General features: G+C 62.4%; 1 protein-coding gene across 5 annotated transcripts in view; it reads left to right on the top strand.

Moving 5' to 3' along the window:
* IQSEC1 (IQ motif and Sec7 domain ArfGEF 1) overlaps window positions 1-13367 on the top strand; it is a 329670-nt gene that overhangs the window by 263934 nt on the left and 52369 nt on the right. The window contains exon 1 of one of the 5 annotated variants that reach the window (XM_057554668.1): window positions 608-917. The exons of the other annotated variants lie outside the window; for them this stretch is intronic. Coding sequence (XP_057410651.1) covers window positions 853-917 — 65 coding nt within the window. The 5' untranslated portion in view covers window positions 608-852. Of the gene's footprint in view, window positions 1-607; window positions 918-13367 lie in introns of those variants that run through there. 5 annotated transcript variants of the gene reach the window in all.

The raw sequence follows: 13367 nt of genomic DNA, 5'->3' as shown, positions 1-13367 counted from the left end.
CTCTAAAATGCTAATTAGTATTACTTTAAACTTGCCGTGGGGGTCTGGAAGTTGTCTCTGGGTGAGGGGAGGGCAAAGGGTTGGGTGGGCTTAGGGAGAAAGAAGCTGCTTCCATCAGATCCTCCCAAAAAAGTCCCCTAAAGGGTATCCCCAGCCTCAAGATGTGACCCACTCCGCTATCTCCGGGGCAGGGGCGTCAGAGCCCAGACCCGCCCTGTCTGGGAAAGCAAAAGCCCCGTTTTATAAAGTGAGGCCAAAGTCAGGAGTGGCAGAGGTTGGCGCCGTTGGCAGAGTAGGCTGCAGTTGGCTGGTTTGGGGTTTTGTATTTGTTGTGCTTACACGCTTGGGAGGGACATATGGCTACTGGGGGGCTCCGTCTTGGAGGGAGTGCGCAGTCCTCCCAGGAGAGGGCCCATGTCTGGGACAGGGGATGATGCTGCCTTGGGAGAATCCCGCTCCAGCTCGCGGCCCCGCCCCTCGCTCCCTCCCGCCCGCGGCCCGGCCCCGCCCTTCGCCCCTCCGCCCGCGGCCCCGCCCCTCGCGCCTTCCTCCCGCGCCCGCGCCCACGGCCCCGGCCCCGCCCCCGCCGGGGCCACATTCCTCCGGCCTGGCCTTGCGCTGCGCCAGGCGGGCGGCGGGCGGCGGGCGGCGGCGGGGCGGGTTCGGCCGGCCTGGGGCTCGGACTTGGGGTCGGGAGCGGCGGGGACCTGCGGGCGCTGGGCCGGGCGACCCGAGGTGGTCGCGTGGCGGGCGGGCAGGGCGCGGGCGGTCGGGTGTCGGCCCGGGTCCGGCCGCCGCTGGCCCGGCCTGGGTCCCGGGCGTCCGGCCCCGCCAGCTCCCGCCGCGGCCGCCATGTGGTGCCTGCACTGCCACTCGGAGCGGACGCAGTCCCTGCTGGAGCTGGAGCTTGACAGCGGGTAAGGGCCGGGGCGGGGCGGCCGGCTGAGCGGGGTGGGCTTGTGCGGTCGTGCGACGCGGGTCCGAGTGAGTGTGAGCGAGGCGTTGGGGGGCTCCGGGGCCAGCGCTCCCCGTTAGTGTGCGTGCGGGCCAGAGGCGGCCCGAGAACGGGGGAGGCTGTGCGTTCGCGCTCGCCGGCGACTGTCGGACGGGAGCGCGTGTGGGTGAGTCTCGTGGGGAGACCACTGGGAGTTGGTATCCGGCGCAGGCGGCCCGCAGGGGGCCGGGAGTTTGTGGGAGGGAGCGTGGCCAGCGGGCGTCTGTGCTGTGTCTGGCGGCAGGCCGGCGGAGGTGTCAGGGAGCGCTCGCACAGGCCTGTTGATGCGGGGCCCGGGGCCCGTGTCCGCTCTGTCGGGAGGCCCCCGGGGAGAGTGTGCGGGGCTGTGCGCAGGTGCCCGGGTGTGCTCTGGCGGGTTCGCCTGGGAGTGCGCCGGGGCACCTGGGGCAGGAAGGCCGAGTTCTGTGCGGCTGCTGCTGTGTCTGAGCGGGGCTGCGAGGGGGCCGCTGGTGGGGTTGGGGGCGTCTGTTGACGTGTGTCTGGTGCGGCCCGGGATGGAGTCTGGCGGGGATGAGCGTGTGCCCCAGAGATGATCCCTGTTCTTCTTCGGGGCCTGCGGGTGGCTGGCTGAGCATCCAAGGGCCTGTGTTTATGGAGAGAGAGGGAGAGAGTGTGTGTGTGCTGGGAATATCGATTTCCTCGCTCTGCCCGCCAGCACAGCTGCCCCCTGAGCTGTCTGCAGGCCCCCCGGAGGAGCAGGGCTGTGGGGCGGAGGGGATTTGTTGACAAACTGTCTTGGCTTGTGTCAGGCCCCTTGCGGGGGGAGCCCACCTTCAGCCGTTTGATCTCTGAGTTCAGAAATTCTGCAGTGTGTGTCTGGCAGCTGCGCTGAGAACGCACGTGTGTTCCTCTCCGCGCCCCCCAACCTCACCTCAGGGGCCGGGGCCCTGGGACTGAGGCTCCACGTGGGGTTGTGGGGTGTGGTTCCCAGGGACCCATGGCTCCTTGCGTCTGGGGCGGAGGCCAGGCAGGCTGCAGCTGCAGGACCAGCTGTCTGGAGTCAGTGGCATCAGTCCGAGAATGGTGCCGGGGGAGTCATGATATTCACATCCCACACGTGCCGGCGCCGCTGCCGTGCGCACCTGTCCTCCCCGTATTCCTCTGCGTTCTCGTCCTTGCGGTACCGCCTCCCCATGTTGCAGGGGAGCACACTGAGGTTGAGCCTTCTGTTGTCAGCACCAAGGCTGTGGCGTGAGTGCCTGCTGTATGCAGCCCCTGCTCTAGGCACTGGGAACACAGCAGTGAGCAGAACTCAGAGTCTTTGTCCTCCTGGGGCCACAGGCTAGCGGGGACACGGTGGTCGGCACGCTCTGCTGCCTGGGCCTCCTCCGTCGCCAGCAGAGAGAGCCTGCGGAGTCTCTCCGTCCGTTAGGACTTGTCCAGTGCCACCCTTCCCGTGGGGATGTCCGTGGCCACCTCTTCTGCATGTTCCTACGTCCTGCGTCCCTTCTCATTGGAAGTTCCTCCGTGTAGCCAATCTGAATCTTCCAGATACAGGGAAGCCTGCTTGGGCCCTTGTGCGGTCAGAGCTGGTGCTGAGCAGCTGCTCCTCCGTCTCTGCCGGGCCAGGTGCCCCGGAGATTAAGCCCTGCTCAGGCCCAGCCCGCAGCTTACCCTCGGGCCTCCGAGCAGGTGGGGCCCATTTGCTGCGGAGTGCCTGGGGGAGGGCAGGAGAGGATCAGCCCAGCCCTGACCTGTGGAGGCTTAGCAGGGCGCTCCTTGGGCTGGCCAGCTTGCCCCCAGCGCAGAGTCCTTCCGGGAGGGCCATCTCCCCTTCTGTAAACACAGAGAGGACCCAGCAGGCTCCAGAGGCCTTGGGACGCCCCCAGCGTGTAACAGGTCCAAGGCAACCTGTCCCGGCACGGCCGCGCCCCCCCGGCCAACAGCATGCCTGGCACCTGTCCTGGGTGCTCTGCTCTTTGAGCCTCTCTCACCCTACCTTTCTGCATGGGCACATAGAGGCAGGGAATCCAGGGACATGACCAGAGTATTACAAGGCGAGGCCAGAGTAGAACCCACACGTTCTGATGGAGGCCTGCGGAGGGTCCCTGCCAGCCCTGCCGCCATCCTTGGGCTTTCGCCCAAGGAAGTCGGACTCTGAGCTGGTTGTGCTAATATTTACACAGCTTTGGTTCAGAAACACGGACAGGACTGCTGGCTGCACAAACAGTGTGATGACTGGACAAATAGGTCCTTCTGGAAGAGTATGGACAGGGCTCCAGGCTCCAGGAGCTCAGTATACATGTGTGCACGTGTGCGGGTGTTATCCAGCGGGGCTCTGGAATGTGCGATCGTGGTTTGCCGGGAGAATCCGTGGGTCCAGGGCGGCTCAGGGCGTCAGGAAAGAAGGGCTTGGGGAGGCGGACAGACGTTATTCCAAACCCCAGCTCACCTCTGTGAGTTTATGCGAGTTTCCACACCCCGCGAACCTCTGTTTCCCCATCTGTGACAGGGAATGGTGCTGCTGGTTCACGGAGGGGCCCGAGGCCCTCCCAGCGGGCGTCTAAAAGCCCTCGCTGGGCTGGCTGCCCCGGCCTCGGTCAGGCGCACAGTTGGCCCAGGTCAGCTCTAGGTGCTTCCCACCACCAGGGACCCATTGGATTTTCTTCCTTCCTCTTTTGTAAATTTCCTCTGCATGATGGTGACGTGTGGAATATCCGCCCAGTAAGCACAGAGGCAAGGCCACGGCACAGGGCTGATGGGTTTGGACCCAGCCAGGGGAGAGTCCTGTGGAGATAGCCCGGGTGCCCTGAAACTGTGTGTGCCTGGGGGGAGGGGGGAGGGTGTGCAAAGGCTCTTGAGTGTGATATATCATTTGTTCTTGAAAAGCAAATCGTAACGAGTTTAAAGGCCATTACAGCTCTTGAAGAAGTAATCGGTCAGACCTTAGAGAATCTGGCTGTTCCTACTGCGTGAGGGGCTCCTGGGGGGAAAGTGGTGGCAATCGTGGTGGAGGACGTGGCGTGGTAACTGCTGCTCTTCCGGCTGCCGTGGCTGCACTTGGGTTGGGCGTGTGCCCCCGAGCCCCGGGCTGTGGTTTGTGCTCGGCCGTCGCGGCGAGCAGTGCACCCGTGGACGTACACGCTCTCCGGCCCGGAGGGCGCTTTGTTCTCTGAAGAGACGTGTGCAGCCCCAGGGCCAGCCACGTCACACTTCCTGTGTTCCTTTATTCACTCACCAAACAGTCACCAAGCACCTGCTCTGCCAGGCCCTGGGCTCGATGTAGGGGAACCGGATTACTCATGTGAAGCCGTGAGCCCCGGGGCCTGGACCCTGACTCTTCCCAGCTGCGTGGCTTCAGATATATTGCCTCCCCTGTCTGAGCCTTGATTTTCTCATCTGTGAAGTGGGACCCCAAAGGACACTGTGGGGCCTGTGCAGCTTTGCCTGGTGACTGAGGACCCGTGGTACATGCCCAGCAAGGAGCAGCAGCCCTCGGCCCATCATTGCGTACTCCTCGCTGCTTTCCTTCCCGCTGGTTTCTGGAGTCTGCACGGGGCGCTGGGCCTGGTCCTAGTTGCTCTGACTTTAACAGCTTTTAACGCCTTATTCGTACATGGCTGTAGCTTCTCTGCTCCTTGACGGAAAGGACCATTCTTTCCATTTCATTTCCTTGGTTTGCAGTTTCCTAACACGGAGACAGTTTAATGTGAACTTAAGGCCCAGGTGTAGCCAGAGTCCCCTCCCTCTTTGTATAGATGGGGAAACTATGACGACATTGTTTTTTCCTCTTTGTTCAAAGGTTGGTATAATAATAATGATAGCAGCGGTTGCCATTTGGTGAACTCCGTATGAAGTACTTAGTTCTCAAAGCAGTTTATGAGAAAGAGCTTCTGCTGGGCCCATTTTTCAGTTGGGGGAAGGTCACATGCCTTGCCCAGGGTCACCAGCCAGTAATCCCGAGAGCTGAGCTTTGAACTCCGTCTGCCCGGCTCCGAGGTCTGCGCTCCTCACGGCCAGGCTCTGCTCCCTCTGGGACTAAATAATCTTCAGCAAAATATGTCACATTGCAAATAGAACCTTTTGCGTCTTTCCCACACCCCAGAACAGGAGTCTAGCGTCCCCTGCTGTGAGGATTCCCAGAGTGTCCCCAAACGTGCCAGCTATAGGCAGGTTGATGACATCTCTCTCCATTCTCCTGATGTCTTGACAGACCCCAGAGCTACTTCCCCAGACACTCCAGCAGGATGCTGGAGGACGCCCCTGGTCCCAAGTACTTGCCGCATTTTGAGGGTAGCACGCTTACCCCCAGGCCAGTCTCGGTGTGGCACGGGGTCTCAGGGACAATAGCCAACTGCCCCTGACTTGCCGAGGGACCCGTGCGAACGTAGCTGGCCTGGGCATGGTGAGGAAGCCCAAGGGCATGGCCTTTGACGTCATGAGGGGACACACACGCATGTGGGCTGTTGAATTCCATCCCATGGGAGGAGAGAAGGACCATTAAAAACACTGGAAAATTTGAAAGCGTCCCAGCTGGGAGGCAGCCTCCTTGTCTGGGTTTCCCGAAGTGGCTGTGGTCCAGGCAGGGTCCGTGTCTGTCTGCCAGCGTGTGCACTTTCTTCCCGATGCCTGAAGATGGAAGATGGAAGCACACGGTGTTTGCTTTTCTGTCTCTGGCTGGGAGGCTCGGTGGTGTGACAACTGGATGCAGTCGTCCGAGTGAAACGTGCCTCACTGTGATATAGAAGGAGCTCAGTAGATATCAGTTATGGTCATTGTCGGTGTTATTATTTATCCTGATTATTCCAGAGGGAGGAGGCGTCCCCGGGGGCCCTGGCGTCAGGCATCACGTCACGTCCCCTTTCTGGGCCTCGGTTTCTACCTCTGTGAAGACCGCGGGACCCCCGTGGTCATTTGCTGAGGGGGGATGTTTGGTCCAGCGGCTGGGGGGCAGATACTGTAGCCTGTGACCCCTGCCCTGGGCCTCACACTCTCTGTGATCCTGGGAATGTTCTTTAGCCTTTCTGTGCCTTGGTCTCCCCATTTGCAAAAGGTGAGTGACAGTAAGAGCTCATTACATGAGTTGATCCACATAAAGTGCTTAAGCGTGTAATGTAAACGCCTGGTAGACGGTAGCTTCTCACTCTTTCAGAGTCGAGGGGTTCCACGGCGTTGTTCCTCGACAGGAGTGGATGGCCCCTCGTTTTGGCTGCGGGCAGGGCCAGGGCTGCTCGTGGTGCACGGCGGCGGCGACTGGAGGACCCAGATCGCAGCCTTGGTGAGGGGTGGCACGCCCCGTGGGCTTGTGTGTGTGCTCGTAGCCTCTGCTTACAGCTGAGGATTGAAACCTCCCACGGAGGATGGACAGTGGAGTGTTTTGCCCGGAGACTGGGAAACGTGCAGCTGGGCACCTGCAGGGAAGGGGAAGGGCTTGGCTGGGTTTGGTGGGTCTGGAGTTGGTACAGGTTTGATCCAGACTGGAATGGGCCACAGAATAAAAATGGTAATATCTGACATTTGGGTGGTCTTTGAATCTGACACACACTTACCCTATTTGAACCTCCCAAGAGCCTTGTCAAGTAAGTAGCTGGTATTATTCCCATTTTACGGACAAGGAAACTGAGGCGAGAGAACGGAAATAGCATATTCAAGTTTTGTACAATGTAGATTTGGTCTTCAGGTTAAAGTATATCTTTCCCCCTCCCTGACCTTGTTGTGGTGAGGGCTTGGGCTTTCAAGGATGGAGGATGAGGTAGAGGCAGGAAGGGGCGGGGGGCAGACAGGAATGTGTGGGACCCCCCCACCCCAGACCAAACAGCAGCCCTGGGTTCTCACAGCAGCCACGTGTGGAGAGCACAGAGTCCACTTCGCAGTGGGCGCGGCACCCTTGCAGCTCTGGCTACTGGCCTGGCATCTCACAAGCATGTTTGCTGGCCCGGGAGGTCACCCGGGAGGCCACCCGGCGTGAGAAGGGCCCTCCAGGTCCCCTCCCCCACGGAGGGGCTGGTGGCAGTTGTTCAGGAACTGCCGGCTGCTCCCGGGTTCTTATGAATCGGTCTTATTTCCCCGTGTAGACCCTGGACAGGTCCCAGGGTAGCTCAGTGCCGTGCTGGGGCCAGAGAGGAAGTGATTGGGAAACGGCTCTTTCCTCTGCTGCCAGAACGGCGAGGTGCGGCCCTGCAGATTCGGCTTCTCTGTTCCCTCCGGCCTTGACTTTCTCAAAGCCGTAAATTAAATGTGCAGGCTTTGGGTTTTTTTCCCCCATGCAGTAAAAATGGCAGAATGGCCCAGGAAGATGATAGGCCTTGATGTGGACAGCAGATTCTTGGCACTATTGTAAACTCTTTCTTATGGAAAACTCCAAACATATACAAAGTAGAGAGAATGGCATAATGGCTCCCACGGGCACTTTTACTTCCTTGCTCCCAGATTATTCTGCCGCAGATCCCAGACGTTTTGTTGATTTTAAATCAAGGACCTGTCGTGCGGTCAGCCTCATGTCTGGCAGTGGAGGGGTCGTGTGGCCGGGGTGGGTCCCTGGGGCACATCTGCGTTCCTCCAATGGCCCTTGGCTGTGGTGGCCCAGCCTGGGAACCCAGAGCCTGGCCCCGTTTCCGGGCCTTGAGACCCGAGTGACGCCGGCCCCCGGGGGAGGCCAGGCCTGCGAGGCCCCTCCGTCAGGTCGTGGGGTGGGATGCCCGAGGCGCTGGCCTTCACCCCGCAGGCCCCCAGGCAGGACTGGGCTCCCTGCTCAGCGTCCCCACGGGGCCCCGCCTGCTGCCCCGGGGCTGCCCTCGCCCGGTGGTGGGGTGGCAGTGGCCCCTGCGCCCCTGTCCCCCCACACAGTGGCCTCTCATCTCGCCTGGACTCTGGGTGGCCTGACACGTGGCCTCCAAGTGCTCTTTCCTCTGGCCTAAGAGACATCCACGCCCACCACTGCAGCTCCGTCCAAGCCCTCGTGGCCAGCCCGTCTCCCACCCGGGCCTCTACCAGGCCCTCGTCCCTCCTCTCTGTCCTGCAGCTTGTAAACTGGCTCCTTACGGCCTCCCCCTCCCCAGATCTCCCTGCCCGACCCTGGCTCGGGCTCTGGATAGGAGGCTGGAGTCATCCTGACACCCCCCGCCCAGCATTGTGTCTCAGCCTGGCACACGGTGGGTGCTCAGGAAATGTGAGTTGCTCTGGTCCTCAGGAACACGTTAACATATCACTGTCACCGCCCCGGCGTCTGACACAGTGCTGGGCGCACGGAGGGCCCGCAACCAGATTCAGTTAAAAAGCCACAGTGTGCCCAAGTCCCACCCCACTCCTGCTCTGAACTGGTGCCCGCCCGGTCAGCGCACCCCGCACTCTCCCCAGGCGGGAGCTGGTCTTGGGTCACGTGGTCTGACGCCTGGTTCTGAGCAAAGGCCGCTCCTTAAGGTCTCTTCCCACTGCCACCCACCCACCGCCTTCCAGCCACCCGGTCCCCGGGGCGCCGTGCGACGCAGCCCCGAGCACGTCCTGATTCTCAGGCCCCAGGTGAGGACTTGTGTGCGTTACCCTGCGGCCCTCACAGCAGCGCTGTGAGCCGGACAACACCCCCATCTTATGGCTAAGAAACTGAGGCACAGAGAGGCCTAGTCAGCTGCCCGAGGTCGCACAGCTCCCGCTTGCCGGGTGCCAGACCGGGGAGGGCCGTGTGCCGCTGGTACAGGAGGTTGAGGGGCGGCGTCCTTCCCCAGGCCCTCGCCGTTCCCGCTCCGGCTGCCGCGTGCGGGTGGGGGCCTGTCGGCGGTGCTGCAGGTCCAGGTCCTGAGAGGCAGGAGGGGGTCGGGGGGCAGACAAGGGGGGTGGGCGCCCGCTCCCGAGGAAGGGGCTGCAGAGGTGCGGGTGTGAAGCACCGTGGCCCGTCGGCCGGCGGCCCGGTGCCTTGGTCGGCCTCCCCCCTTCTCCCCTCCCGCACTCGCTCAGTTACATTACCTCTGTGTCTCAGTTTCTCTGTCGACTAAATGGGTAGGTGATAGAGCACCTGCCTCTACCTTTAGCTCCGAGCGTGAGCCCTCAGTGACCTGCGGCCTCTGGGTGACGGTGCGGTGTCCGCGCGTTCCCGACTGTGACAGAGGTGCCGCTCTGGTGGGGGTGTTGATGGGGGTATGACTGTGCACGTGTCGGGGCGGGTGTATGGGAACCCTGTCCTCGACGCTTCGTTTTGCTGAGAACCTAAAACTACTCTAAAAAGAATAAACATCTATTAAGGAAAAAGTTGTTGGATGGTTAGTTAGTTCCCTGTGAGGTGCTCAGCAGGCTGGGCGCGTGGCTGTCACCTGCTGCTGTGCAGTGATTCTTGTCACCATCAGCTCCTTCCTTCCTTCACTCATCCTAGGATGTGCTGGCCCTGAGGACACAGACACACAACGTGTGCGCCCGTCCCAGGGTCAGCTCACTGTCGGGCAGGGCGTCTCGGGGCCTCTGATGGGCTGTGCCCCCTCCGTCATGGGCACCCCGTGTCCCGGGAAGGGCATGGACAGCACCACAGGCTGGAGCACGAGGGGAGGGGTGGGCAGGGCCCCGTGGGAGGGGGCATGGGCTCTGCCCCAGGGAGTCGGGACCGGGACAAAGATTTTAGGTCGGCGAGGACTTGGATGATTTGCAGTTTGGAAAGTGCCTTCTGGCAGCGGAGGGGGCGAGAACAGCTTGGTGGCCCGCCGTCTAGGATGGGACCGGACAGCTGGGCCGAGAGCGTCCCGGGCTCCGAGAGGGCCCCGCGCCGGGCCCTGGCCGACAGGGTGGGCTGCGGACGGGCGGCCTGCCTGCCGGGTGTCCCCTCTCTGCCCGCTCGCTCCCCCGGAGCTACCCCCCCAGCCAGTGCCTCCTGCCCGCCCCTGCCGGGAGGGGGGTGGGTGGGGTCCCTGGGGCCCGGCCCAGCCCCGTCTGCTGGAGCCTGCCACAGAGAACTGCTTTATTTAAGTCCATGTTGCGCGTATGGAAATAACTAGAGGCCTCTGTATTTAATTTGGCTCAGCTGGGAAGATTTTTGGCTGCGTGCATGTGTGTGTGCGTGCGTGCGTGTGTGTGTGTGTGTGTGTGTGTGTTTGGAAAAATCTTTCCGAGTGCGCCCAGGGATTGGAAGCCCCAGTCATCCTCATGCAGTCAAGCAGTCAAAACCAACAAGAGCCGCCCTGGCTTAGCCGGGGGTGACTGTCTGGCAGAGGGCAGGCTGTAGGAAGTGGCCAATAAAAAAATACAGACAGGGAAGAGGTGATGCTGTGTGCCGATGAGATCCCGGTGAGGGGAGCAGTTTTGTGAACTCTCAGGTAAGCTGTGGGTGGAGTGAAAGGATGAAGCCCTGTGCAGGTGCACCGAGGTGTTCCTGGTTCCTGAGCAGGGAGTGCTTAGGTGGGTGCTGGACTGGAGACCGCACTTCCCACATCTCTATCCGGCCTCGACGAACCCGGCAAAGACTCTTGGCCAAGCCCTTGTCCGTCCGTGTGCAGAGCAGAAATATGCCCCGTGCTCACACGGAGGCTTGCAGTTGGCAAAGCCTGTCCTCACTTGATTCCCCCTTGCCTGCTGGGTAGCGGGCAGGAGTGATACCCATTGCTAAGATGAGCCAGCGGAAGCCTGGAGAGGTGAGGTCACCTGCCCGGGGTCACTCAGCCTGGCAGTGGGGCAGCTGGAGCTCGACCTGGTCTGACCTCCTCCCAGAGCCGCCCCACACTCCCTGTGGGCGCTTCCCGAGCTGCAGGGCACCGTTCCTTGCACAGACGGGTGAAGGGGGCTGCTGAGGGTGGGCAAACCCCAGGACATCACCTGGGCATCCAGGTTTGGATGAACGCTTTTTAGGTTATATCCTAGCCGCATGACATTGAGGAAGGAGGACGTGTGGTGAGTTGAGGTTTGGTGGCCATGACAACTACGTGATTGTGGATCGCAATCCACAATTGTGGGTCATCCATGTGGACCCACTTTGGTGGGTCTTGCAAAAATCAAACGCTCAGAGGGTGCGACAGAGCGGAAGGCCTGGGCGTTCCCACCGCTGTGCAGAGCTGTGGGAATTCTGGAACCCTGCCCCTCGGGACTTGGCCTTCTAAATCAGGTTCCTTGGGAACAGCAGATCTGACTTTTCTGCTCTTTGAGTTGGGTCTTGAACGTTGGTCCTTTGCAAGCATGGCAAGCAAATGCACATGCTCTGAAAGGAAGGCGGTGTGAGGGAGAGGAGCAGGCCAGGTGTGGGCGGGCTATAGGGAGTGGTGAGGACTGTGGCGGTGGGAGAGCGCCCGCCCTCTGATGGGTGTGGCTGCCACCAGCTCCATCTGATTGTTACCAAGCTGGAAGGTGGGCCCACGTGGCCTGATCCTTAGCTGCCCATCTGGAGCTCTGTGTTGAGACCTCGTGAGCTCCCCTCGCAGAGACCCTTGTCTCCCGGAGAGCTCTGCCCCTCAGGTGCCCATGTGAGGAGCGGCAGAGTGGGTGCCAGGCCTCCCAGCCAGCCGTCCTGGGGGTGAGGCGCAGGGTCCCAGATGGCTGGGCCTCACCCTTCCTTTGGTCCTCGCCCAGATGGCACTGGGGAGAATAAAAGGCTTTTTCACGCCTTTCTCTGGAAAGGCTGCCGTCCTGGGTTTGGCTGCAGGACTGGCATTAGAGGCCCCATTCCCCTTGGTTTAGGCCTGTCCCCTGGCTTGGTGCTCTGCTCCCTGGGATGCGGGGTGAGATCCTCAGGCAGGTTGGGGCCCCCGGGAATGCTGGTGATGCCACGTGAGCAGCCCCTCGCCGAGCAGAGGCCCTGGCTGGGCTGGACTGGGGGTTGCGTGTGTCGGCCCTCACCCCTTCCCCACGACCCTGCCCCCACCCGAGCCCGTGGCTTCCCCGCCAGCTGGATTCCAGCCCAGGTAAAAGCGCACGTTTGCCGCCTGCGGAGGGGTCCCTGGGCCTGCCTCCCGTCTGAGACCCCATTGGTGCCGGCCAGCAGGCCTCCCAGGGCTGGGGAGGTGGGTGCGGGCAGAGGTGGCCCAGGGGAGCCGAACCCCCCCGAGGTGGCCTGCACGCGGCCCCTGTTCCTTTGAGCCTCGAGGCCTGGGGAGCGGCATTCTGGGTGCAGAACACACGTCTGTTCCTCGGAGAAACTCGCCCGTGTCTGTGGCCGTTTGGTGCTGCCGAGGCCGGGCGGCAGGGCCAGGGAGCAGGCGTGGGCGCAGCTCCAGAGTCCCAGGCCCCGTCGCGGCTGTGGGTGTGTCGGGGGAGTCGGATGAGTCTGCCCCCCCCAGGCATCGGTGCCCCCGCTTGTAAGTGGGGGAGGAGCGAGCCCGGCTGCGGGGTTGCTGGGCCTGACTGCGGCGGCCCCAGTGAAATGCCTGGCCGAGGGGCTGAGGGCGCCGTCCGAAGGTCTTACAGGGAAGGTTGGGGGCACGCGGCCCCTGGTCCAGGAGTAGCTAAGAGAGGGCACAGGTGCGGGAGGGGAGGCTGGGAGGTCCACCTGGTGCCCAGCTCTGGGTCCTGGTCGTCCAGTGGGCCTCATCCTTCTCATCTCTGTGTTTGTTGAGTGAATAAGCGAACGAACGAGGGATGCTGCTTCCCAGATTCACTGGGGCCCCTTAGCCACTGGTGGCATCGCTCGTGTAGCCTCACTCATTCACTCGTTCAGCAAATGCTCACTGAGCTCCCCGAGCACTGTTGTCAGCCCTGGGGGCCTGAGCGAGGGGCAAGCGGCATGCAGCCCCCGCCCCAGCTTTCCAAGGCAGAGACACAGGATGCCGGGGAAAAGGCGGTCAGATAACCCGCCTGCTCGATGCGGTGGAGACAGTGGAGGTGGGGGGAGGTGGGGCTGGTAGCTGCAGAACCCCTTTCCCTTCCCTCTTGCCAGGGTGACCTTTATGCCCCACGTTTGCGGTGCCCTGAGCCCCGTGGGACGGCCTTCGCTGGACCTGACTGCAGGCTGTTGGTGCTGACCTCTGACCCTCCGGCCCCCCGGGCTATTTTAATGGGAGTGACTCAGGCAGAGCCGCCGGGAGGTCCAGCCGGGGCCCTGGCAGGCGGGTAGACAGACGTTCTTTATGTTTAGGAGTCAGGCCTGCGCCAGGGGCGCTGGAGCCGCCACCTCCCCGGGGCCGGAAGGGCGACTTGGAAAGACGTCGACAGGACAGGGCGAGGGCCTGGCTTCGCAGCCGACTTCTGTTCCTTCCCTCTGGCCGTGCGCTGGTGAGAACAGGCCCGTCTGAGGCAGGGCGCTGCCCCGCCCCCTGGAGGGGCTCCCGTCCAGTTAGGCTCAGCATCGGCTGTCCGTAGGGCTCCTTGCCCGGCAGCGGGTGCCCGACTCCATACCCCCGAGGTGGCGGGCCCGCTCCCGCTCTGCAGGTGGGAAACTGAGGCTTGGGCAGGGTGGCTGGGCCCCGGGGTGCTGGCCACCCGCCCATACTCTTGCCGCCTCACGTCGGGA

Source organism: Balaenoptera acutorostrata, chromosome 10, assembly GCF_949987535.1.
Source record: "Balaenoptera acutorostrata chromosome 10, mBalAcu1.1, whole genome shotgun sequence".
NCBI lineage: Eukaryota > Metazoa > Chordata > Mammalia > Artiodactyla > Balaenopteridae > Balaenoptera > Balaenoptera acutorostrata.
This window is presented reverse-complemented; position numbering and strand designations above follow the sequence as displayed.